The following is a 27,003-nucleotide window of genomic DNA, read 5'->3' on the forward strand; positions in this document are numbered from 1 at the left end:
ATGGGGGGGAGAGAGAATCATGTGCATATTACATCATCAAGGGTCATATATTTCACCATTAGCACATGAATATGAAAGTAGAATAAGCAGTTTTTACCAGCTATGGTGATTTTTAAACAGGGACCGCTTAGCTACAGTAGTCCATGAGGGACTTCCCTTACATTGGGTCTGGAAGCTGAAACTAGTTCAGAATGAGGTGGCATGGCTTGTAATACCAGTGCTGAGGGAAGTGCACTGTCTGATAGCATGCCTCTGGGCCCTTTAGAACTATATAGCACAATGGCAGAAGGTTGCAGAAAGACGGGCAAGAAAACAGGTGTCCTTTCCTCTTAGTGAAACTTCCCCCACCCTCTTCAAGTCCCAGACAACACTACAGGGTTCCTGATTCAAGCTGGTTGAAGTCTTAGACAGAAGAACTTTGCATTATAATGCAACATCATGTTGTAACTGTGCCCCACTTATTTTAATTTCTAGTCAGTGTGTTTTTGGATAAAAAATGAGGTACTGTTACTCATATATTAATAATAATAATAATAATAATAATAATAATAATAATAATAATAATAATCCAATAGGATGTTAAAAACACAATAAAAAATCAATCATTAGAAACGTTCCTAAACAGGCCTACCTTCAGATGTCTTCTAAAAGTCAGATAGTTGTTTATTTCCTTGACATCTGCTGGGAAGGCGTTCCACAGGGCGGGCGCCACTACCGAGAAGGCCCTCTGCTGTGGGTGCCAGCACAAAATGGACAGCAAAAAGGGGGGGAGGGGAAGATGCCAGTACTCCATACCAGTGAGTATTAGACTGTCACGGAAAAAGCTCTGCTTACGCTTCACATGCCAGATTTCTTTTGTTGGGTGTACTCGCAACTGATTGCTTTCTCTCTCATTGTATTGATTTTTAGCAGAAAATATGGACATATTTCAGAGCTAGGGTGAAGAATAGCTTAATGATCTAATAAATTTTATTGGCTTGCAGTGAGACACGAGACCCAGGAGATAGAAGAATAATTTACATTGCTGGTTGTAAACACAATTTTGTTGAAGTGAGAACTTCCAAAAGTTGGTGTAAATTGGTCAGGAAACAGGCAGTTGTTGCTGACCATCTGACTGCAGGCAGAATAGCCAGCCAGCTTGTCACCAGGGCAATGAAATACCCAGATTGGCTAACTCTATTAAGGGGTGACTTAATGTAAGAGCTGTACTGGATCAGACCAAAGACCCATCCAGTCCAGTTCTCATAATCACCAAGCAGTTGCCTATGGGAAGCCCCCATGCAGACCTGAGTGCAGCAGCACTCTCCCTACTTGTGATTCTCAGCAGCTAGCATTCAGAGGCCCAGTGCCCCAACACTGGAGGTAGAATGTAGCCACTTACAGTCTTGTCTCCCATGAATTTGTCTAAATCTCTTGAAAGCCGTCCAAGTTGGCAGCTGTCACTACAACTTCAGATAACTTCAGATAGTTACTATGTGCTGTGTGAACAAGTACTTTCTTTAGCCTGTCCAGAATCTTGCAACATTTCACTTCATTGGATGCCCTCAGGTTCTGGTATTAGAGAAGGAGAAAACCATCTCTCGGTCCACTTCCTCCACACCACGCATAATCTTATATATATGTCATGCCCGCCCCCCCCCCCTATTATTTTCTTCTAAACTAAAAAGGCCCAAACATTGCAACCTTTCCTCTTGGAGTAGTTGCTCCAACCTCTTGATCTTTTTGGCTGCCCTTTTCTGAACTTTTCCCCCAGCTCTTCAGTATCCTTTTTGAGCTGAGGTGACCAGTCTCATGACTACAGGCTATGCAGGTCAGACTCATCTTCACCTCTTCCCCCCTCCCAATTTCCAACTAATCTTCAAAGCAGGCTGATTTCCCCCAAGCCTCTGACCCTTGAAGGCGACTCTCTGAAGCCAGTTTGGCACACACACAAGCATTTTGTACATACACACACACAGGCTGAGAGCTTCAATGGCACCCCTCTGGAGGCTTCACCTGGGGCAAAAACCACCGCTGTGGCACTGCTGAAGGGGTTTGCCGGAGACTAGCACTCCTTACTCTCAACCTAAAATCCTTCAGTGATGAAAAAGCACCACTGAAGGCCAGGAGCTCCTTTAGTTTGCTCAGCTCTCCTGCCAAACCACAGAAAGCTCCAGCCAGTCTACAATTGTGGGCAACTGAGAGATGCTGCTAATACTAGGCGTAGTGTAATCACAGAAGCAAATTGTTTCCAGCCTAGTTGAAAACCCAGCTGATAAGTTTCTAAAACTTTGTACACTATAATTTCCATATATCTATTTCCAGCATAGGAAGAAAATACCCTGCTGATTTAACGGGGGTCAAAGCAGCCTGGAGAGAGACTTAATACTTTGCTATGTTCCAGAATATAGTTGTTATTTGCAGATAGGGTTGGATTGCCCCAAGACAGAGTCAGCTGGCAATGTTCAGGCCACCTCACATTTCCTGGAGGCTGTAGGAGGCAAAGTGTCATCACAGCAATGCCTCTGCGGGCATATCTGCCAGACTGATTTGAACACCTGGCATGATGGCTCTTCCAGCGGCACTAATCCCAAAATTAGAAAATCTATGTAGAGGAGTAGGAGTAACATTATGGAGTGTTCTGCCTGTTCTTATCTACAAATTAAGCTTCGTTCAAAGCTAGGAGGCCCTAAATGGCAATAATTCCAATATGCGGTCCATTTTATGTTTAACAGAAATATTTTAATTCAAGCCAAAAAGATGTATTATAATGTACACTTGGGCTGCAATTTGTGCATACCCATGATATACACACATGATATATACACAATTCTGTAGCAAAATCCATTGTATATGTTAATAGCTGTTGATAGGATACCAGTCTTGGTCCAACTGACTAGACATTGCCCAATTAGTTCCACATATCCAGAGGGGATTTGGACTTGAGTTTTTTCCACTATCACCACAACCCCACATATACTACAAAGCAAACTGCTTTTAGAATACTGTGGAGTTTCAGAAGTACTTCATGAAATAGTACAGGGAACAGTTGTTGAAAAAGCAAATATTGAAAGTGACAATTATATTGATTTTGTTTGTTCCAAAGCAGCTACAATACAGTGTATTGCTAACTCTCAAAGAATATGAATATGAATTAAAGGATAGTTGTTACCAGTAAATATCAAGTCAAACGTGCTTTCTAAAATAATAAAATAGGTTGGGATTGGGAAGTCCCAGCCATGAAAAAAATAAATAGCCAATACTCCCAGTATCTCCCAATTAGAACAGTGGTCTTTTGTGTGTGTGAGAGGAAAAAATGTAATAATTACAATGTATCAGGAAACAGTAATCAGATTTTCAACTAGTTTCTTGCCGACTTCTTGGAAACAGTTTCAATCTAAAAGGGAAGAAAGATAAGATAAGGAAACATGGCTCCAGATTTTCCCAGTCCTCAAGAGTTTCTAAGCTTACATTTCAGGAAAAGTCCAGAAACTGATATTTGGAGGAGCTTGTTGCAGTTCTTCATACATTTTCTATAGTGATTAGTTATCTTTTCGCAGCATGAATTGGGAATGCTGTATTTAAATTAATAACATCTGAATGTACTTTCTCAAGGAGCATTCACCCCCTGGGAATTGTTCAACATGACCTTCTGTCCTCTTGTGAACTGTTTCCTATGCCGAGATAGAAAATGGCACAAAAGCTGGCATCCAATTCTTATACCATGTGAAAGATGATATGTTATCTTTATTTAATAAATTTGCAATTTGGCAGTGGTTCTTACATTCCACTAGATTTGCATCATTCAGGCAGCCCAGAGAGAACAAAACCAAGAAAGAATGTGTTACCTAAGGCAAGTTATTTATGGAAGCAAACTAGCTATTGTTAATAGTCCATAAATTAGAAATGCATGCAACTAAGATATTTTGTATGCAGTGTAAATTCAGTACAGTAGAGCAAAGCTATATGGAAGCCTTTTAAGCTGGATATTTAGGCATCTTTGTAGGCATACTATAGATATTCTTGAGCAATTGGTGGGAAAGCAGAGAGGCAGAAGTTAAAACGATGGGTATCACATATTTATTTGCTATATTTCATTTGAAAATAAGAACTGTGAAGTTTGTGCCTTAAATAAGTTTCTATTTTTGTGTCTTCTCCAGCCTGTGCCCCACATTTATCATTCCAAATTTACTTCTTCCTCCCATGTCTAAAATAAATTCTAAAATTCAATGTTACTGGCCACTTTCAAGTAAGCTTCTACTTATGGTATTAAGCTTACTCTTCTTTCTGAGCTGTTTTTAAAATTTGGAGTCCTAGCATACTTATTTTAGTGTTCATGTTGGCATTGTAAATAAACCCACAGATGTTAGTAGCTGACTAAGAGGCTAGTGTCCTGAATGTCCATTCAGGCAGCAAAGGAGAGAAGGCACCCCCCTCCTCCTTTGTGGCCTGCATGGAAATACAACAGCAGCAACAACATCTTCTTCCAAGCTGATTGAAGGTATCAAGCCACCCCATTCCTTCTCCACATGCTTACTTAGTTTCCATGTTGGTTGCAGAAGAAGGGCTTGTTCTTCCTCCATGACCAATTCAGAAACAAAGTGAGCTGGCAGAGGAGAGAGAGTGCCACCTGTTGCTTATCTACATGCCCTGCTCACTTGCCAGCATGGAATTTCATTCACTCACTGGCAGTGACTTCCTGGTCACCTATGTCTATCAGTTGTTAGATATGAAGTTGTCTTACAGACCTTCAAAAACTTGGAAGAATTGTATTGGTGCTGCCCGATCTAGAATTATTGAATTTAAAAATTGGTGCTGGGAGGAAAGTGATCTATCTCTCAGCTGCAGTGATACTAAAGTTACATTTCTAAGCACGCTTACTAGTGAGTAAGTCCCACTGAATATTCATATTATTATATCCTTTTTTTATTCATTTACATCCTACCCTTCCTTCCAAAGAAGCCCAGGGCAGCAAACATACTAATCATATTAATCTTAAAACAGTTTTAAAACATTCTAAAAACAGTTCTAAAAGAGTTATATGCTAGTATTAAGAGCAATTTGGCCTGGTAGCTCACTGGCAGCCAATGCAGTACTTTCAAGACAAGGGGTCCTATCAGCTGCCCTACTTACTTACTAGCCCTAGTAGCTGCTGCATCCTGCACTAATTGCTCTCTGGTGCTCTTCAATAGCTGCTTCACACACAGCACATTACAGTAGTCCAGATGGGAGGGCAGCAGTGCATGGACAACTGAGGCCAGGCCATCCTGAGCTAGGAACGGTCAAAGCTGGCAAATCAGCCTTAGCTGAACATAAGCGCTCTTAACCACAGAAGCCACTCCAGGGATAAGTCAGAATCCAAAAGTCCTTCCAGACTATAAACCCTTCCAAAGGAGTGCAACCCCTCCCAGGACATGTCATACACCTAATTTCTTGGTATGGGAACCACCCATTCACAGCACTAACAGATTATCAGGTCTCCGCCTCAGTTGATTAGCAGCAATCCAGCCCTTCTCTGCCTCTAACCACTGGTCCAACACTCACCTCAGAGTATTTGTTGTGGGGGAGGAAGGGAAAGGAGATTGTTAGCCGCTTTGAGACTCCTTAGGGTAGTGATAAAGCAGGATATCAAATCCAAACACTTCTTCTTCTTTACAGCTTTCCATGGCTTTCCATATGTTATTGGACCCCAATCACATCAGCCCCAGTCAGCATTGCCAATGGGTGGTGGGAGTTGTATTCCAGCAACATCTAAGGGCCACTGATTCCCCATGTAGCAACAAACGATGTCTTGCCATGATATTGGAAGGCAGGGAGAGTTTGGGGAGGAGGGGATCATGCAAGCCACTCATTTAGCTCTAAACTATAATTTTGTGTTATATCTGAACGAGCCTTTAGCGGGAAGAACATAGAAGGGCATTCTCTATAGCACCTATTTATTTAACATAGGCTTCATTTGAACTTTAAATTTTTATTAATTTTCCTAGACTTCTTAACCAGAAATAGCATGCATTCATAAAGGCATTGCTATGTATAGGATTAACTTTCCAAAATTAATATTTAAATGGAAAAAGACGTTTGACATGTACACACATACCCAGTATTTATGAAGCTGGGAAATGCTGTGAATCTGGAATCAGAGATTTTCAGACAGACTGTTTTCTTATGGATTCTCTTGAAACTAACCTTCTTTTGTCCCAGATAATATATTTTGTAGTTTTCCTTTACTAGCTTGAAAATAATGTATAATAATTTTCTCATAATATAGATGTTAATAAAGATTTTCAATACTGGCATACAGTTCATGTTTTCTATTTAAAATGTTTTTAAAAATCAGCTTACAGTGGAAGGCTTCAGGAATATTGCTGACAGCTGCAGTGGTATCAAACACTTGATCATTAATGAAATGCCCACTCTATCAGACAGATGTATTCAGGTAAGAAACTGAAATGGTCATATATTTGTTCTGTAAACATATATTCTGTTAATTTCCAGACATGAAAAATATGGCATTTTACAGCAAAACTAAAGAAAACTATTCTAGAAGTTAGCTTAGCTCTATTTTGGTTTTGTTCCCAGATTAAAAAACAATTGAAGCCACAATGGCTTTTTACTGGTGAAGTAACAGTGTTCTTCTGTTGGGCTGGCCCCACAACTGAGCAGTCCTACAAGTGGCATATTATATCGGGACTCTGCACCTACCACCTGGAAAAGAATGAAGCATCTGAGGAACAGGGTCCTCTTCCCTCCACTAGAATGCTGTGTGCCATGTAGTGCAGGCCATACAGTCTAATTTTCCTGCTGAAAGAAAGGAAAATTCCCATTCCCCGTTCCCTTTTTTTGCCAGGCAGTAGATGCCATGAGAGAGTTTACTCTTTGAAATCACTCTTCCACCCCTGCTTCATTTGGCTGGGAAGAAGATGTAAAAAAGTGCTCCCCTTTACATAGGATGACTGCACTGCTTACTTCTTTTTTGGGAGCCATTCATGAAATAAACGGATGAAGCTCTCTACCTCCATTTTCACTTTACACAGGGGATTTCCGTATTGTTACAGGCCCCCTCAATCCTAACCAAGCCATGCACAGGATTGTGGGGGTCTTTGCCCTCAACCAGGGTCTGTGCTCCTTTGGAGCACTGAAGACGCAGTGGAGGCTGTCATAGCTTTAAGAAATATGTTTTATTCACATATTTACACCTGAATTTAGATGGAGGGAGTCCAGATCTTACAGCATGGTCATCTCAAGAAGGGCTTATTCCCTGCACCAGTGCAGCACTGGAGTCCAAGGCATCTCTCCCAGCCTGCCTTCAGCCAGCCTGCCCAAGATGGACCTCTCTCTTTTTTCTCTCCCTTCTTCTCTCCAGTACACCTTGCTAAAGACACTCTTTTCCTGCCACCTGCCACACCAACCCATTCACTTTGGCAGTCTCTTTTTAGACTCTTCTTCTTAGATGGGCCATCAACCCCTTTTTTCACGATAGCGGCTTGGCTTATCCCTGGCTAGCTATGTGACGCTGCCTCAGCTTGTGATCCTAAACTGAGTGCAACAGCCCTTGGTTTAGTTTTAATTAATCAAACTTTGCTTCATGAATTTATAAGTTTGATCAAATTCTAGCTCTTTACTGAATCTTTCCCCCATTCTCATAACAATATTATTTTACTTATTTTTATTTAGGAATGAATTTGGATAGCGATATTTGACATCTGAATGATATGAGATTATGGTATATTGTATGAGTCCAATCCCCCAGTAATCCATAACAGCTAATAACCTATTACTGTACTGTACATATTTAATCAGAAGATGATTTCAGATGAATTTACCTACAATCCAATTTGAATCAGATTGTTAAGCGCTCAGTAATGCAATATATATCTATATATAAAAACTAATGGGTGTGTCATTTTTATCAAACATTTAACTTTATGCAGAGATATGTTTCGATTTTGCAGCAGTAGTCTAACAGTAGCTACTAAGAACAATATCAGAATTGATGTGCCATTTTTACTTCTTCAGTTATTAGTATTCAGTTGGATATGAGAGGATAGAAACTCCAGCATTTGTTATTATAAAATGTATATTTTCCACATAAAATACAATGCATTTGAAAGCTGTGTATTTTCTCTTAAAGGCTTTAGCTGAAAAATGCCATCAGATTGTGTCTGTTGAATTTAATGAATCCCCACATGTTTCTGATGCAGCTTTTAAAGCACTTGCTAAATGTAAACTTGTCAAGATGAAAATACAAGGTTAGTGATGACATAGTATAATAGTTCCTGTACAATAGTTGTATGTGCTACCTATTTACCATGGCGTTGGCTCTTTGACATAAATAGACGTGTGCATAAGTAGACATGCTTTTTGTGACTGAAAAAGCTATTGACTTCAGGCCAAATGTAACCTAATTGTTGTTTTGTGATTTCAATAGGGAGTAATCAGATTACTGACCTAACTTTCAAACTCATAAGCAAATCCTGGCCTCATATGAAACACATTTGTGTGTCTGACTGCCAGAAGATAACAGATTTGAGTCTCAAGATGATTGCACCGCTGCCTGATATTGTTGTACTGAAATTATCAGATTGTATAAGGTATTCCGTTACATTCAAATGACTGTGTGGGTTATTCATTTTAACAAAATTGCAAATTAGCAAAAAAATGTGTTAGCCTCCATACACACAGAACAGAGAAAAGGTCTGTGCCCCACTGTAACACCACAATATGCTAGACCAGGGGTTGGCAAGGTTTACCTCACCTGGGCTGGTTCACTCCAGCGGAGATCCCTCCGTGGGCTGGATTGCTCCCGCGATTTCCGGCGTCTGCGCAGACACTATTTCCGGCACCACAGAAGCGAGTCTCCGCTCTGCACTGCGCCGGTTTAGCGCAGCACGCGGGGACTCACCAAGTGGGTGGCTCAGTTCGGGGGCGGCTCGTGGGTTGGTTAAACAACCCCCATGGGCCACTTGTGGCCCATGGGCCTTAGGTTGCCTACCCCTGTGCTAGACCAACCAGCACATTATATTTGTAGAACAGAACATCAACAGCTTCCTTCCCTAGATGTAGTGTAGGAACAGTGATAAAATGTAGACTGCAACAGAGGACATGGCAGAGACAACAAGACTGGGGGTGGTGTGGGCAAGTGTCTACCAGTTAAATGCATTACAGGACCACTCTAGTAAAAGCATCATAAAGCTACCCATTTGAGTGAGACAACAAGAACCACTTATTTTTGTGTAGTCCTACTGAAGTTAGTGGACTACTGTTCAGTAAATTATTTCAATTTAGTGGGTGACATTCCATACATGGGACGCGGGTGGCGCTGTGGGTTAAACCAAAGAGCCTAGGACTTGCCGATCGGAAGGTCGGCGGTTCGAATCCCCGCGATGGGGTGAGCTCCCGTTGCTCGGTCCCAGCTCCTGCCAACCTAGCAGTTTGAAAGCACGTCAAAGTGCAATTAGATAAATAGGTACCACTCTGGTGGGAAGGTAAACGGCATTTCCATGCGCTGCTCTGGTTTGCCAGAAGCAGCTTAGTCATGCTGGCCACATGACCCGGAAGCTGTACGCCAGCTCCCTCGGCCAATAAAGCAAGATGAGCGCCACAACCCCAGAGTCGGCCACGACTGGACCTAATGGTCAAGGGTCCCTTTACCTTTACCTTATTCCATACATACCATCCTTGTGTTTGCAATAGAAATCTACTTGTGCAGTGGGATTTTGGGATTCTCTTCTCTCTTTCAGTCTCCTGTGTGCTTCTGACCATATGGAGTGGAGGGACTGCGGGAGGCAGTGGGGAGGAAATGGAAGTCCTGTTGAATGAACAGATTACTGCTCGCACTATCTTGACTCTCACCCACAGTGAGAGTCATAGGTGTCAACTCCCCAGAGCCTGGGTGCCTGAGCACCTACAAATTTTGGTGCCAGGGCCATGCATGCTGCATGGTACGCATGGCCCCAGGCACCCATGGTCATGGAGCCAAGTTGGCACTCCTGGTGAGAGTCAAGTTTTGGAAGTAAGTCCAATTCATTTTAATAAGAGTTCCGTCTCAGAGAACATGGTTCATTCAGGCCGGTGCCATTTAGCTACCAGATGGAAGCAGGTTTCCAACAATCTCATTGTTTAGCTTGTAGTTCTGGAAAAAACTAGCATTGTAGCACCCACTTTTGTAATGGATGCAGAGACAAATATTGACTGCTGTATAGTTTAGTTATAGATGATCTTGCATTCAGATGTTAGTTTTTAGAACATTAGTAGAATTGTGACATATATCAGATAACTTATTTTCTATTTGTTTTAGAGTCAGTGATGGAGGACTAAAAGCATTTACTGATGGTGCTTCAGGCTCAAATATACGAGAACTCAGCTTGGCCAATTGTTCCTATATCACTGACAGTGCTATCACAAAAATAGCCCACAGGTACCATAATTCCATATATATTATTTGTTTGGTGAAACATAACAGATACATTTCAGGAATGTTGCTTCAAAATTCTTGTTAAAATCAATCTTGTTTCTGATATCTAGCTTAGGAAAAGATGTTGTGCATAGTACATAAAGCAAAGTGAGTTGTTGTGACTAAGCCCTGTTGAAATCAATCGAATTCACAGCTCAGTTGTAATGTTTTAGGAGTCATTTCAATGGAGCTTCTTAAGAACTGTTCATAGAATTTAGTTTGGAATCCAATAATCACCTGTGAATAAGCCCCATTGAACTCAGCGACTCTTACTTCTGAATAGACAAGCACAGGACTATAAATAATTTAACCGTGAATGACATACCCATTAATGTCTCAGCTTTTTTTTTTTCTGTTTTGTCACTTTTTGTAAAACTGACAACTTAAAAATGATTCATAGGATTCAATATTCAAAATTTCTGATATTCTACAAGTGTTTAGAAAATGATTTTTCTTCCCTAATACCTGTAGATAATTTTATTTATTGCTGGTTTTTATATGGCTGTGTGTGTGTACCTATATTTATGCATAATTTGTTTTTCGTTATAATTATCAGATAATCAAAACACAGCAGTTTTGTTTTGGGGATCCGAAAGGCCATATAGGTTCTATGTATCAAATAGGCTTTGGGCTTATGTTCTTTGAGTATACATGGCAAACTACTTTTGAAACTCTGAGAACGTCTCAAAACAGTTGAAAGGGCAGGTGAGGTGGGAGTGGGGGTTATTACTCAAAGGGAAAAGGGAAAAATTCCACTGGGTATATGCAAGTCCCAGGCACACCTGAAGTTGCTTCTTTACAATCAGTGTCAGTGTTCTAGTACCTAATAATAATGACAATTTCCATTTATTGAAAAAGGATCTACTTACTGGTCTCCTTTGGCTAATTTGTTCATGTGAATGTTCCATATTTTATTCTGAAGCTAAGATGCCTGACATGAACAAAACTGTCAAAAGAGGAAATGAGAAAAGCTTGAAAAAACATTTTACATGTTTTTAAAATACTGAACAGGAATAGTGAGGCAGGCTACTATACAGCCTAACACTGAAGTGCCCAATAACTAATTTAAAACAATATTTATAGGATGGTCTTAGTTAGTATCTTAGGGTATCCTGTTTTGTGAGCAGGCAAATGAACATTTTTATTGTAATTTTGGACGTGTCCTATGAAAACCTAAGCCAAAAGTTGCACAGGTATGGCATAATAAGAAAAGAAATAACAAGATCTATTGTTTTTTAAGGTGCCACAATCTGATTTATCTGAATCTGCGTTATTGCCAATCTGTGACTGATGCTGGAATTGATGCTTTAACACAGATCTCCTCACTTGCATATCTTAATATTTCTGGAATTAATGTCACAGACCAGGTAAAAATGAAAGCACAAAGGCATGGCAACGTGTTCCTGTATGCTCTTAATATTGCTGTGCCAGCACTTTCTGTGAGTCACAGTGATATTTTCTGTATTATTCTCAATTCCTTTTCTTAATTCTTAACATCCTCTTTGCCTTTTGGTCACTGTAGCACATTGGAAGGAACAAGAAATAGAACAGCATTCAAAAATAAGGGATTACCTCAAGATAATAATATGAGCTAAATAGGATAAACTGTAAAGTTTGTGGGCTGGGTCATTGAAACATGAGATAACTGGAAAAATTTTATTAATCTAATAATGTTCATGCTAAGGTTCTTCAGTGAACACAACCGATCTTTCTTACATGTTCACTGTTGACTTACAAAGGTTTGAGACCAAGTATTCACAGCAGTAGCAAAACAGAGTCTCTTTGGAGTGCAAGGCGTGGAAGATCGTGGAACTAAGACTAGTTCATGACTTACAGTATTGAAATACTGATATCTGTTACCCCAGAGGCTTAATACAGCCATTTTAAAGCTTATAAGTGTTCAAGAAACTATTGAAAGTACAGATAGCAGCAGATGGTGACAAAGAAGTACAGTTACTGGCTAAACTAGATGTGATGTTATTTGTATGAATGCAACAATGTGAACATATTTTAAAATATAGATTACAGTCATGAGTTGTCCTGAGTAGCATTGGGACTGTAGGAGGTAGGTGTTTTCTCCTCCTCCTGTGAAACACCCTCCCTTTCGAAATTGCTATTTGCATTCAGAGGGGAGTTTATTTTTGGTTACTCTCCTCTCCACCACCTGAGGGTCTGATGTACACCAGGCTGTTTACATTTAAAAAACCATATATGTTAACTGGATATATGGGAAACCATGTTCAATTGTCTTAACAAAGTTGATAAAATGATACCATGTCGTATAGAAGGGGTAAGTCCAGGGGCGTAGCTAGATGCTTTGACACCCTTTTGTGAAATGGCTACTTTGTCCATAAGCATGATGCCCCATACTTGCAAAATCCAGGCTTCAAAAAGATTTGCATTTAAAGTCGTCCGCCCCCCTTTTGCAATCACATATTTAGTTGCAGTTAATAAATGGAGGGTGTGATTCATTCTAGTGTTATGTGCAAACCAGCACTTGTGATTGATCTCTTCCCAGACAAACCTTGAGCAGTGAGCCAAGAACAAATCTGTTCAATCATGTTGTTGTTGTTTAGTCGTTTAGTCGTGTCCGACTTTTCGTGACCCCATGGACCAGAGCACGCCACGCACTTCTGTCCCCCACTGCCTCCCGCAGTTTGATCAAACTCATGCTGGTGGCTTCAAGAACACCATCCAACCATCTCATCCTCTGTCATCCCCTTCTCCTTGTGCCCTCCATCTTTCCCAACATCAGGGTCTTTTCCAGGGAGTCTTCTCTTCTCATGAGGTGGCCAAAGTATTGGAGCCTCAGCTTCACGATCTGTCCTTCCAGTGAGCACTCAGGGCTGATTTCCTTAAGAATGGATACGTTTGATCTTCTTGCAGTCCATGGGACTCTCAAGAATCTCCTCCAGCACCATAATTCAAAAGCATCAATTCTTCGACGATCAGCCTTCTTTATGGTCCAGCTCTCACTTCCATACATCACTACTGGGAAAACCATAGCTTTTACTATACGGACCTTTGTTGGCAAGGTGATGTCTCTACTTTTTAAGATGCTGTCTAGGTTTGTCATTGCTTTTCTCCCAAGAAGCAGGCGTCTTTTAATTTCGTGACTGCAGTCACCATCTGCAGTGACCATGGAGCCCAAGAAAGTGAAATCTCTTACTGCCTCCATTTCTTCCCCTTCTATTTGCCAGGAGGTGATGGGACCAGTGACCATGATCTTCGTTTTTTTGATGTTGAGCTTCAGACCATATTTTGCACTCTCCTCTTTCACCCTCAATAAAAGGTTCTTTAATTCCTCCTCACTTTCTGCCATCAAGGATGTGTCATCTGCATATCTGAGGTTGTTAGCTTCTCTGAGTTATTCAAGCTCCTTCGCCACGGCAAGGCAGTGATCCATGAAGGGGCTGTTCAATCATAGTAAGCCACAAACCATGCCTTATTGTGATGTATGAACCAGCTCAATGAAGCACTTTATCTGTCTTTATCTGTCTATCTCTATCTATCTATCTATCTATCTATCTATCTATCTATCTATCTATCTACTTGTTTTTAGAACAAGTCTGTTTTACTTTTGAAATGTAAATTCAGCCATTTTTGTTAGTTTTCTCTTTCCATTATGGAAGATGGAAAGCTGCATTGCATTTAGGGTGTCTTTTTATACCTGTCGTGCAAAGGTCATGTAAGCTCTATTCTAACATTCTTGTGTCTTAAGTTTTTCATTAAAATGGATGTAAGGATGTTTGATCTTTCTAGTGGCAAGCATGCTTCAGTTCAGAAAGATATCGTCCTGAGGGCTCTGGGAGCATAAACATCTAAAAAATCTAAAAATAAGTTTTGGAAAAAAATACATCCTACATACTAATAACTTTCTAGCATACTTTGTTGGCTTAAACAAGAAGCAATGTTTATAATTTGAATAATATGCAACATATGAGATACTAAAGATAAGAAATATTCTTGCTATGTGGAAATTAATATTTTGCCGTGACCCTTTTTCTTGAAAAAATAACTGTACTACATTTATTCAGTGTTTACTGCACTTTTATTTTGGCTTATAATCAAAGACACGGTGAAATACAAGAACTGATACATTACTAAAAGCAAAGAGCTCAGAGTGGATGTAATTGTTACAGTGGAGGTTGTATATTTTAACACAATCATATCGCAATATTGTTTGCCTTTGGAAAAATTAATTATCCAGCCGTATTCAAAATCTACCCTTCCCTAATCATTTTCAACTGGCTAGTCTTCCAACACTGCTGACCTTTTTCTTTTTCATATGTCTTTTAAAAAATTCTTAACAATATACAGTATTTAGGAACACACTTGTCAAGATGGCCCTGCCAAAGATCCCAAGGATTCTCAGAATCTCTTATCTTCAGAGGCATTCTGATAGGACCCTTGCTTGTAAAGTTTGGTTGCCCTATTTCATCACAGGATTTTTTAATATTTATATTATACATTCTGCAGGACAGTAGGACATCCCCAAATGGAATATTAAGTTCCTCCCATTTCGCAAGGCAGGAAAATGTCACCACTCCAATGGAATCTGTTTGCCCCCTCTCTTGGAGTGACAGTTCATTTTTCCTGCCTAGTTTGACATAGTATTACATTAGCCCAGCTCTCGCGATCTGCATTCTAGCCAATAATTTCATTAATTTCCCTCTATCATATTTTCAATTACCTTTGTGCACTGTGTGACTGCTGAAGTGATTGCCTGAGAGTGTCATTTTAGTTATTTACTTCAAACGAATTATTTGGAGTGTGTGTTAAACTATACATATTCTTCCTGACCGTGGCTTTAATTTCCTTTCTGAGTTGAGAGAAATCATTAGTGGTCAGTATTTTTAACCTGAATGCCCTATCTTTAGGCATCTAAACTTGTACTGATGTATCAAAACATAGGGATTGACGTCCAGATGTACTGAACACGTAAGCTTTCCTTTGATCTTATATCCTGTGAAAAACTGAGCTGCTAATTTTAATAAAGCACAACATCTGAATCAAATTTGGAGACTCATTGTTGCCCAAGGCAATAAAGTAAAGATATGTAATACAAATAAGGGGACTCACATAGCCTTGTGGGACATATTTTGGAGAAGAAAAGCCTAAGGAGGAAACCCTACACAAATTCGGAGTAGAGTCCCTAAGATGGTTGTATGGGTCCTCGGACCCCTCCTTCTGGCAACTCCTGCAGCCAAGCTGGTGCCAAATGTCTTACTCTGCTTTCCTTTGGACCACATCAACGAGGCAGGGTGTGTCTTGTCATCTGGGCATCCCAGAACCTCCATATACACTGCCCAGGCTTGCACCCCAGGGTGCTGCTAATATAGCAGTTTGACTTCAGCCCTGGAGGCGCACTCCATTGTCTCTCAAGACAAATGGATGCCAACAACAGGTGTGAATTGTGAGACTTGTCTTTCTTCCAGATCTGCTTCCTCTCCACATGCCAGTCATTTCATTTATGTTTTCTAATTTAAAAGGCAAGACCAAGCTTGTTCTTTTGGCTAAAGAACAAATACCATATTGGCTTTTAAATCACCTGAAGACTGGCTATTGAAAAGCACATAAAACACAGTAGAGCCTTAAGCAAAGTGTAATGTTTGAGGAGGAGTAATATTCAGTACCGTAAGCGTTAGAAGCATGTCCCTAATGTCATTTGTGGCGTGCTGGAGAGTACGCTTATCTCAGACATACAGTAAACCTACCTGTAAGTTTGGCTGAGTTTTTATCAATAGTATCTTAGAGTGGTGAATGGCACTATTTAGCAGGAAGAAACTCGAATGAAAATCCTCACTATTACATATATTTACATGGCTGATTATTTGTATATATTTTAAAATTTTATATATGGATGTTTTATGATGGCCTATATTTATAATGCCTAATAAAGGTTTGGCAAAGTGGAAGTAAACAGTAAACCAGTACAGATTTGGCATTGGCCTTTTTAGTGGAGAATGCATAAATTCTTTTACTCTCTCTACACTCCCAAATGGTGAAAACTGCCATAACTGAAAGTCCAAGGATTCCTTTGACATAAGGCTATTTGCCCTGTATCCCAAATGATTTAGTCAAGGTTTAATAGTTATGTGTTCTATAGAAGTTGGTAGTAAGTAGGGGGAGTCCTTATCCAGTGTGTGTGTGTGTGTGTGTGTGTGTGTGTGTGTGTGTTTATGGATTGAATTATGAAAACAGGCTGTTGCCTTCTGCTTTTTCATTCATACTTTGTTTCCTTCAAACATGAAAAGCTGTCAAAAGACCTTTTATTATGCAGTAAAATTTTACACATATACCATGAACATGTCCTACTTTTTCCACGTAATAATGTTATTAACATGCACCACATTTTGTTCTTTCAGCTAACCATTTCATGAGCATTTTCACAACACGTTTTTCTCTCTTGGTTGGATTCAAGGAATTAGTACAAAAGCAATACGCTTCCTTATTTACAGATGTGAGTGGGTGTTTACAGATATACTTGGAATTCACAATTTAACTCGCTGATAATGCAGTAGCTTCCTCTCTGTTGAAGATAAGTGTCACAGAAATTGTAGCAGGAGTTCAGAGACATAGGCGTCCCTTGAAAAACCCACTTTTTCCCTTTACAAACTAGCGCCTTTCCCTTCTATGAGAAGTGAGGCTACAGGGAACCAGACAGAGGGCCTTCTTGGTAGTGGTGCCCGCCCTGTGGAATGCCCTCCCATCAGATGTCAAAGCGATAAACAACTACCTGACATTCAGAAGACATCTTAAGGCAGCCCTGTTCAGGGAAGTTTTTAATATGTAACACTGTATTGCTTTTAACACTTGATTGGAAGCCGCCCAGAGTGGCTGGGAAAACTCAGCCAGATGGGCGGGGTATAAATAAACTACTACTACTACTACTACTACTACTATTATTATTATTATTATTATTATTATTATTATTATTATTCTACAGCAACCTCTTCCTTGCAATAGTGAGCGCCTTGCAGAGCCACGCAGAGACCTAATTCAGTGCCTCCCATCAGGCCCACGCCAGGCAGATTAATGGGTTCTGCTGTACATTGAGGGCATGCACCATACACGTGTCTTACACACACACTGCCTGGAAAGGATAACTTCATAACTATGTTTTGTGAATGGAAAACCGTGTTTTATGAATGAAACTCATGTCAAATGATACAGTGAACCAGAAGGTGGGCAGGAGAGTAGTGTTTTGCTCATATTTCACCCCAGCAACCACCTCCGAAGTCAGTAGCCAGGAAAGTTGGAAACTACTCAATGGGCTATGAATGTGTCAGGGGGTTGCTTGTCAGTAGAAGACAGGAACTGCCAAGCAGTGGAATTGGAGCAAGACCAAGAAGAATATATCTGGGAGGGAGAAGGAGATGGGTAGTTAAAATGGCTGGAGAGGTAAATAAAATGTGTCTGAATATGAATGGCGGTTTGAGGCAGGCAATTCACAAAGTATCATGCTAGACAAGTTTGGGAACTATGTAATCATGCAGAGAGGCGTAGCAAGGTCAGGTGGTACCTTGGTGCAGAATTTGCTTTGTCAACCCCCCCCCCCCCCAATTTGAAATTATTAAAAGAATGAAAAATAAGCTACTTACAGTTGCAAGCGTTATTTTCTGGTTTATTTACTTAAGATTGTGAGCATAAGCACTTAAAACCCCTGCAGACTCTGTGTCTTCAATATCAGCCAGAAACAAATTTCTTCTAACCCACCGCCCCATTGCTCTGTTCACTGGCCTGATGGTAGAACTTGAACCTTGCACTCTATTTTGCAATTTTGCCTAATAATGGAATTGCCCTCATAAGGATGTGTGTTTTCCTTATGCTTTGGTGCAGCTCCCTTTGCTTTTACAATGCCTTTTAAAACAGGTGGCTAATCTGTGTCCCTCCAGGTGTTGCTGGACTACAACTCCCATCATTCCTATTGGCCATACTAGCTGGGACCAGTGGGGGATGTAGTCCAGCAACATCTGGAGGGACACAGACTAGCCCCCCAGCCCCCTGTTTTAAAGCTGACCGTGTAATGCACCATATCAGAAGCACAAATCCCTTTCAAGGGGCCATTTTCTCTCCTCCTTCTTGTGTTTTTTCTTAGTATCTGCCCTGAACAACTCTGCAACGCAAACGCTTGCTCATTCTTTTGAGACATTTGAGTTAGTCCTAATAAAGTATTGTTCAACTTCAACTATTGGGCTGTTGTTGTTGTTTTAATTAAACGGACCATTTCAAAAAGAAACTGATGTTCTTAGGCTGCAGTTCTACGCCTGCTTTCCTGGGATGAATTCCCATGGAACTCAGTGCAGCTTACTTCTAAGTAGACATGCAAAGGAGGGCACAGATGTGTAAGCACCATCTCAGCAGCTCACTGAACAACGAGAAACAATTTTCATGCTAACGTGAATATATTCTTATATTAATTATCTCCTGAAATGGTGATGTATGGATCTTAACTTGTGTTTCTTTGGGGTGTTAGGAGGCACTGATGTATCTCTTGGCTGAATCAAACTGAGAACACATCATCCAGCTTCTGTGTTTGAAAGACATGTTTGTTTATTATTTTTGTTATTAGTTGCTGAATACCTGGCACACATGGATCGCAGTAATCAAATGGACATAGAAAAGCGGGGGGGGGGGGACGACGACGACGACATCTTGGTAGCTTTTTTGTAAATATCCCTCCTACGTAAGAATAGCTTTGCCTGATCAAACCAAAGGGTCCTGTTCTCCCCCTCTTGCCGTCTCCAGCTAAGGCAGGGAAAGTGGCGGAGTTAGCTGCATGGGTGCCCGGAGCCCATGCCGTGCACTTGGGGGTGGGGGTGGAGCTGTGCAGGGGGGTAAAACGATCCGCTGCTGTGGCGGGGTGATCCACTGCACGTGAAGGTGATGCGATCTGCCGTGAACGGGGACAGCTCGGTGAGCACCCCGCGGTGTGCCTTTTCGTCACCCCCCCAGGGAAGACACCCAGGACACCCCCACCGCCCCCCCTTCCTACGCCCCTGACCACACATGATCCGGTTTTGCTGAACAACAACTCCTATGGTGTTTTGTGATGTTTTCATTAAATAATAATAATAATAATAATAATAATAATAATAATAATAATAATTTATTATTACTTATACCCCACCCATCTGGCTGAGTTTCCCCAGCCACTCTGGGCGGCTCCCAATCAAATGTTAAAAACAGTATAGCATTAAATATTAAAAACTTCCCTAAACAGTGCTGCCTTCAGATGTCTTTTAAAGAGAAGATAGCTGCTTATTTCCTTCACATCTGAAGGGAGGGTGTTCCACAGGGTGGGCGCCACTACCGAGAAGGCCCTCTGTCTGGTTCCCTGTAACTTGGCTTCTTGCATTGAGGGAACCGCCAGATGGCCCTCTGCGCTGGATCTCAGTGTCCGGGCTGAACGATGGGGGTGGAGACGCTCCTTCAGGTATGCAGGACCGAGGCATTTTGTTTCAACTGGGGCAGTTATAGCAGACTAGGATTATGCACATTGTAGAGGGAAGGACATACTAACAAGCGAGTTCACAAACCCATAGCATGTTCCTAAGTTTCCAGCTATGTTTTGTTTTGGTAAAAGAATGCATGTTTTAAAAGGTAATGGGGGGACCGACCTACAGCACTGAATAACAGCAAAGCAAAATAAATACATTATGTAGTATAACAGGTTTTTTTACATATGTGTGCCAATAAACTAATATTTGTCTAAAATATTTTTAGGCTTTGGATGCTCTTGGCAAACTCTGGAAAATAAAGGAGATTATTATATCAGAATGCAGGCTGTTAACTGATACAGGAATTAAGGTAAAATAAGATCCTATGCTATGTATGTTACAAGCATCAGTACATGTATGTCACTCTTGAACACATCTGATTTACAATGAAATAGTAAATATGCTGAGGTTTTTTCTTAAAATTGTTGGAACATGTTGCCATTAGGAAAATGTGCTCAAGCCATGGCTGTTTTCCTTTATATGCCAGCATGGGCTGTTTAATTGTCCTTTCAGCTCCAGACCATTATGACCTTTTTATTTTACAACAGTTTTTATATTGCACATTATTGTGTGCTACGTTTATTATTTTCATAGCTTTTAGCTTATGATATATTGTGTATTTACATTTTCATTGTTTTATTCTTTTTGTAAACTGCCCTGGAAATATAATTGAAGGGCTGTAAAACCACTTTACATAAATAAATAGTGGCTTGCGTCGAGTGTTCCAGGAAATTTAAGGATGAGTTGAGATTTGAATTGGCGGTTTCAGTTTCTTAGCTCATGTTGTTAACCACTGCGCTGCTCCCACTCTGAACTCCTGAGCAAATGTGGGCAAGTGAAGCTACAGTGACTGAGAGTTTTGGAATGTGGAAAGAGATAATATTCACCCCAGGAAGGGAGATTTAACTAGAACATTTTAAGAAGTGAAAAATGTCTCTGCACAGCAACCAATGGCAGTTTTCCCTTTACTTTTTAGCAGGGCTTATTTAAAACAGGATGTGTTTTTGGCAGTGGCTGCTATGCAGCCCTCATGGGATTCTGATAAGATGGCTGAGACAGAAAACAGATTGTGGATAGAAAACTGCAGCTTTGCAATAAAAATGGTGTCCCATCCTTTGTGTCTGGCGTATGCTAAAAAGAGAGAGAAAGGACTGAGGACAGATTCCTGGGGAGAACTCAGCAGAAGGAAGCTGAAACGACCATCACAAAGGAAGTAACTATTTCAAGAACAGGAGGAAATCTTAAACACCTATAATGTTAGTAGTTGAGGAGAAAGACTTGTGCAAGCATAGAAAGACTCTTTGGTGAATTAATCTAGCAAAATATTAACCCTGCATTAGCAATAACATGGTTTCACTACAAACTTATACAGTTGTTATATTTTTTAATCTATATTCCAAAAATGCCCAAAAATCTTGCACAGAAATCACAGTGATCATCACATTTTATCAAGTAGCGACTATGAAAATAATGACTATGCTATCCTATGAATTAGTACCTTTCTGTCGTAAAATTTGAGCATCCATCAATCTATTGTTGTATATATGTATCATTCATTATCTACAGCCACACAGAGTTGGTTTGAATTTTGCTGCTCTGTATGCATGTGATAATGCACAAGCACACATTTGACAGAATAATATATTCTTTGGAGAATAGTTATGAATGGAGTTTCCAGTGTGCCTCCATGTTCCTAGTTTATTGTAATGTAAAGAGCAACTGTGTTAAAAGTACAGATATCCTGTCTAATTTATGGAAGGCCATTATGTAGTCATCTGGGCTTTCATACAGACATCAGGAAAAGCATTTAGAGAAAGCTGCGTGGAACTGAAACTTTATTTAAATGGAATTAACAATTTCTCTTCCACAAAGTCAATTCCTTAAAGCTAATCAAAATTTCCAAGGAACATGTCTTTTTTGCTTGCTACTGTGACTTCTTTATAAGTGGTGTAACATCTTCATATAGGATGCAACTTGGATCCATCTGCTAGGGGCCATGTGAGCCAATACGATGATTTTAAAATTTTGTGGGGAACACACCAACACCATGTGCTGCGTTTCTCTTTCTCAATTCCTTCTCAAAGAGATAAGTCCTCGCTCCAAGAATATCCTGATATTTATAAACAAACCAAATCTTCTTTAGAAAATTACTACCTCCCAACACCAATAATCATCATTATTTTTCCCAGGGATTGTATTTTTGTGTGTGTAATTTTAATTCTTCTTGTACATTATTGGAGGATACGTTCCGCTTAAATAAACAAGAATGAAAAAAAACAACCCCTATTTTTGTATGCTTCTCATAATTGAGCAAATAGAAACTTGAAGGAGCTGGTTTACATGGGGGACACAGCGGCTAAGATAAGATTAACACTTCTCTTCCAGAGTAGTTGTCCCAACTCAATTCAGGGATGCTTTAAAAAGAAGGGAAATCTGGTCGTCTAGTTTGGACCTATATTTCCAGGCTGAATTAGCTCCTACATTGTGAGATGGGCTTTGAAGCCTTGTCTAGAGTATATTCTAAAAATAACCAGCTTACTAAATAAGAGTGTTATTTGAAAAAAGTATACAACAGCTGTTTTTTATCACTTTTATGTGTTAAGATTGCCAGATTATGTTTGGTTCACCAGTGTTGCCAAGGCAGTTTCGCGGAATTATTTTCCCTCTACAAACTGATCAGCTATAAAAATACAAGTTTGAGACAATGTGATTAATTAGCACAAGTACTTTTTGAAAGCAGGAAGAACTACGGATATGATCTTTTGAGGTTTAAAACTGTTCATCATCAGTTTAGTAAGTTTAAGAGTCTCAAATGAGCACCTTTTTCTCAAGCAGTGAGACATTCCAGGGGTCTAAGTGCTTCACAGCGTTTGGTTTCCTTTGGAAGAAAGGATCTCTGGAAACTTGTGTCAATTTGCAATATTGAAATTTATTTACTAATATACACATACTGGGTGGTCAAGATAAAAATACAGTTGTGAAGACTGCACATTTTCTATCTGCAGTATCTGATGAGAGGAGTAATTTCTTGAGAGAGAATGTTGTGTCTTATCAGGGAGATTTAGAAATTTAGGTTTGTTTTATATATTTTTTCATTTAGGTTTTACAAAATTTTATTCAGATTTGCACACATCCATTTCATTTTATACTTGATCAGTCCACTAAGTTCTTTCTCTGGTCAGTCACCACCAAGTTCAGACCCTGTTATCATATATATTTTTGTCCTTGTGTGCATCACCTAACACTTGTTTACACTGAATCACATTTTATGCCCTTTCGCCAAGCTTGAAGCAATTCTTTCTTTCCTTGCAGTCCCTTTTTCTTCTTACCACTATGAAAAATTAATAAATCAAATCCAAGAGCAGTTTAGAGGCTTGAAAGAGCACAGAAGCATGTAGAGATCATTCAAATGAGCTTTTCTTGACTGCAACCAGTAGATAACTTAACTCATTAGGGGAGGGAAGCAGCTCAATTCCACAGCTCATACTTTGCAAGCAGAATGTTCCAGGTGTGATTAGGAAAAAACTCATATCTGAAACCCTGGAGAGCCAATGTCCATCTGTGCCAATGATGTCTGGGCTAGATGGGCCTATGCAGGGCTTTTTTAGGGGGGACTCACAGGAACTCAGTTCCAGCACCTCTCAGGTGGGTTCTGGCAGTTTCAGCACCTCTCTGGTAGGCTCCATTGCCATTCTAAGAGAAGAGGGAGGTGTTCATGGTGAGTTCCAGCACCTTTTTTTCTAGAAAAATAGTACTGGGCCTATGATCTAGCTCCGTATAAGGCAGCTTCCTATGTTCCTTTACAGTGGTGCCTCGCAAGACGAAAAGAATCCGTTCTGTGATTCTCTTCGTCTAGCTTTTTTTTCGTCTTGCGAAGCAAGCCCATTGAAGGATTAGCGGATTAGCACTATTAGCGGCTTTTAGCGGCTTTTAGCGGCTTATCTGCTGATCGGATCAGCTGATAAGCGGCTTAGCGGCTTAGAAAAAGGGGGGGGGGAACCAGCAGGAACTCGCAAGACATTGTCGTCTTGCGAAGCAAGCCCATAGGAAATTTGTTTTGCGAAGCACCTCCAAAACGGAAAACCCTTTCGTCTAGCGGGTTTTCCGTCTTGCGAGGCATTCGTCTTGCGGGGCACCACTGTAATATTTTTTCCAGCCATTTAATGAGAGAAAAAGTGCGTCAAGTGTTTGGAGAAGATTAGCAGATTATCTTCAGCATGAGTGCATTGTGAAACCTTAAATCTAAGTGCTCTGGGTAAATTTGAGAATGATTGATTGATTGATTGATTGATTGATTGATTGATTTGTGACTTCTGTTCCAGAGATTCTGCCTTGATTTAAGACGCCTAGACCACGTTGATTTATCTTATAACCAGCAGTTAACAAATAATTCATTAAAAAATTTGGCATTCAACTGCCACAGAATTACAATTCTAAGTGTGACTGGTTGTCCCAAGGTATGTATGAAAAGAAAGACAACTTGTATTAGAAACTCTGTTACTGAACATATAGACATTGTTCTGTTAAAATCATTGTCAGTGTTGCTAGTATTAGTGCTAAAGGCTTTGGTGGTAATGCCTTAAATATACCTTAACTATTTTATGAGCTTACTAAAACTTTACTTCTCTTGGCTGTTGCTAATAATTCCTTATTCCCCCCCCCAAAAAAAACGTATCTTTTTTGCTTCATTGACAGGTCACTGATACCGGCATTCAGTTTGTGGCTGCAGAATGCCCTTTTCTGCACTATTTGGATATTTCAGGCTGCATGTGTATTACTGACAGAACACTTAAGTGTCTGTGGAAAGGTTGCCTTCAACTTCGAATTCTTAAGATGCTGTACTGCCCAAATATTACCAGGTAAGTTGTTCTTTAGAAGTCTAGTTTTTATTTATTTCACAAGGTTTATATACCCCTTGATTGTAATAAAAACCTCAAGGTGGTGTACAAAAAGAATAAAATTATTAGAAAAAAAAACCCAACCCAGTTAAAAACTACTACAGTGGTGCCCCGCAAGACGAATGCCTCGCAAGACGGAAAACCTGCTAGACGAAAGGGTTTTCCGTTTTGGAGGTGCTTCGCAAAACGAATCTCCTATGGGCTTGCTTCGCAAGACGACAATGTCTTGCGAGTTCCTGCTGGTTTTTTTTCCCCTCCCCCCCCTTTTCTATGCCGCTAAGCCGCTTATCAGCTGATCCGATCAGCAGATAAGCCGCTAAAAGCTGCTAATAGCGCTAATCCGCTAATCCGTCAATGGGCTTGCTTCGCAAGACGAAAAAACCGCTAGACGAAGAGAATCACAGAACGGATTCTTTTCGTCTTGCGAGGCACCACTGTATTTAAATCATTCAGAGTTAATTAAAATCAATGATAACAGATTGTAAAAACAGATTGTAAAACATGTCAACATTCTACAAGTCTGAATACGCTTCCCTAAACAAACATGTTTTTAGTGTACAGTGAAGGTGTCTGATTCATGTCAGCAATCAAGTTGTGGATGAGCTTGGTCTTCTTGTGGACTAATCTGTTTGCAGATCACCACATAAGCTACTTAATAAATGTATACATCATGTACCAAAAGAGTCATCGCAATAGCATTCTTGTTAACAAAATAGTCCCAATGATCAACCAGATGGCTTCATCTACCCCAGCTGCAACAAAACATGTTCCTACAGCCACAGCAGGCGCTGTAACTCTCCAGGGGTTTGATTTCACCCCTGAAGGCACACTCTTCCATTGTCTCCCAAGACAGACAGATGTCAACCAACCAAACTTAGGTGCAAACCTATACACACTTTTCTGGGAATTAAGTCCCATCGAACACAATGTCTGACCCCCGACCACTAGGGCTTCATAGACACATCCATCTTATTGGGGGAAAACAAAGCTACATTCTGTGAAGAACTACTTCTAACTAAATCTTATTAAAATGAACGAAGATTGTGCATATGATGTACCTTCTGAGTTCAGCAGGGTTGAAAGGTAAGAACCCACAAGCACCCATTAGCGCTATTTGCTTTCTAAAAGCCAACCGCTCAGTTGCAATTTATATGAACAGCATATTGTATAGTCCAGCTTTTACTGTCCTCTCCGGCCAAATTGTTCTTGCCATTATATGCATGTTTTGTTATATTAATCCCATTCCCTCCGGCCATAAAGCTTGAGTTGCTCAGGGACATGGGGTGAAGGAGAAATGCAAGTCTTTCTTTCACTGCCAAAGTCTCAGCTAAAATTGCATCTCCTGGCACACTATTTACCGTACAATTCATGGGAAGCTTCCATCAGGAAAAATAGTAAGTTCCCTTGGAAAGCAAGTTGCATATTTGGAGAGGATTTTTGTTGTTCTGACTATGGTCTGGTGGATGCTTCAGCTGCCCCAGGGCTATTTTCCAAAAAATGCATATATCCATAACAAAACCACACACCTTTTTCCATTTGTGGGCACCCTTCTGTCTCCGGGGGTGGTGCACCAGTGACGACCCTGGGGTGCAAGCCCAGGCAGTGTGAATAATAACAATAATAATTATTTACATTCTGTCCATCTGACTGGGTTGCCCAGCCACTCTGGGCGGCTTCCAACAAATTAAAACATCAAACATTAATAACTTCCCTAAGCAGGGCTGTCTTCAGATGTCTTCTAAAAGTCAGATAGTTGCTAATTTCCTTGACGTTTGATGGGAGGGTGTTCCATAGTTGTGAGGACATCCCCCCCCCCCACCTCAGCCTCACTGATGTGATCCAAAGGAAAGTGGACCAATAGGTTTGGCACCAGCTTTGCTGCAGGAGTTGCTGGATCTTGCCATTTCACATCTGTAATACTTAATGATGGTGGTGTTCTTTAAAAACCTGTTATTTATTCTATAGACAACTTCAAGTATGTGTATATGTACAGTGGTGCCCCGCAAGACAAATGCCTCGCAAGACGGAAAACCTGCTAGACGAAAGGGTTTTCCGTTTTGGAGGTGCTTCGCAAAACAAATTTCCTATGGGCTTGTTTCGCAAGACGACAATGTCTTGCGAGTTCCTGCTGGTTTTTTTCCCTTTCCCCCCCTTTTTCTAAGCCGCTAAG

The 27,003-nt window shown here is 40.4% G+C and overlaps 1 protein-coding gene across 2 annotated transcripts in view; it reads left to right on the forward strand.

Annotated features, from left to right (window-relative positions):
• FBXL13 (F-box and leucine rich repeat protein 13) overlaps window positions 1-27,003 on the forward strand; it is a 64,310-nt gene that overhangs the window by 35,826 nt on the left and 1,481 nt on the right. The window contains exons 13-20 of one of the 2 annotated variants that reach the window (XM_081211538.1): window positions 6,317-6,415; window positions 8,111-8,228; window positions 8,408-8,570; window positions 10,277-10,396; window positions 11,673-11,799; window positions 20,162-20,245; window positions 24,258-24,392; window positions 24,631-24,794. In XM_081211538.1, the coding sequence (XP_081067664.1) occupies window positions 6,317-6,415; window positions 8,111-8,228; window positions 8,408-8,570; window positions 10,277-10,396; window positions 11,673-11,799; window positions 20,162-20,245; window positions 24,258-24,392; window positions 24,631-24,794 (1,010 nt within the window). The remainder of the gene's footprint in view (window positions 1-6,316; window positions 6,416-8,110; window positions 8,229-8,407; window positions 8,571-10,276; window positions 10,397-11,672; window positions 11,800-20,161; window positions 20,246-24,257; window positions 24,393-24,630; window positions 24,795-27,003) is intronic. The other variant, XM_081211539.1, reaches the window with a different exon arrangement.

Source organism: Podarcis bocagei (assembly GCF_964188305.1).
Source record: "Podarcis bocagei genome assembly, chromosome: 10".
Lineage (NCBI taxonomy): Eukaryota > Metazoa > Chordata > Lepidosauria > Squamata > Lacertidae > Podarcis > Podarcis bocagei.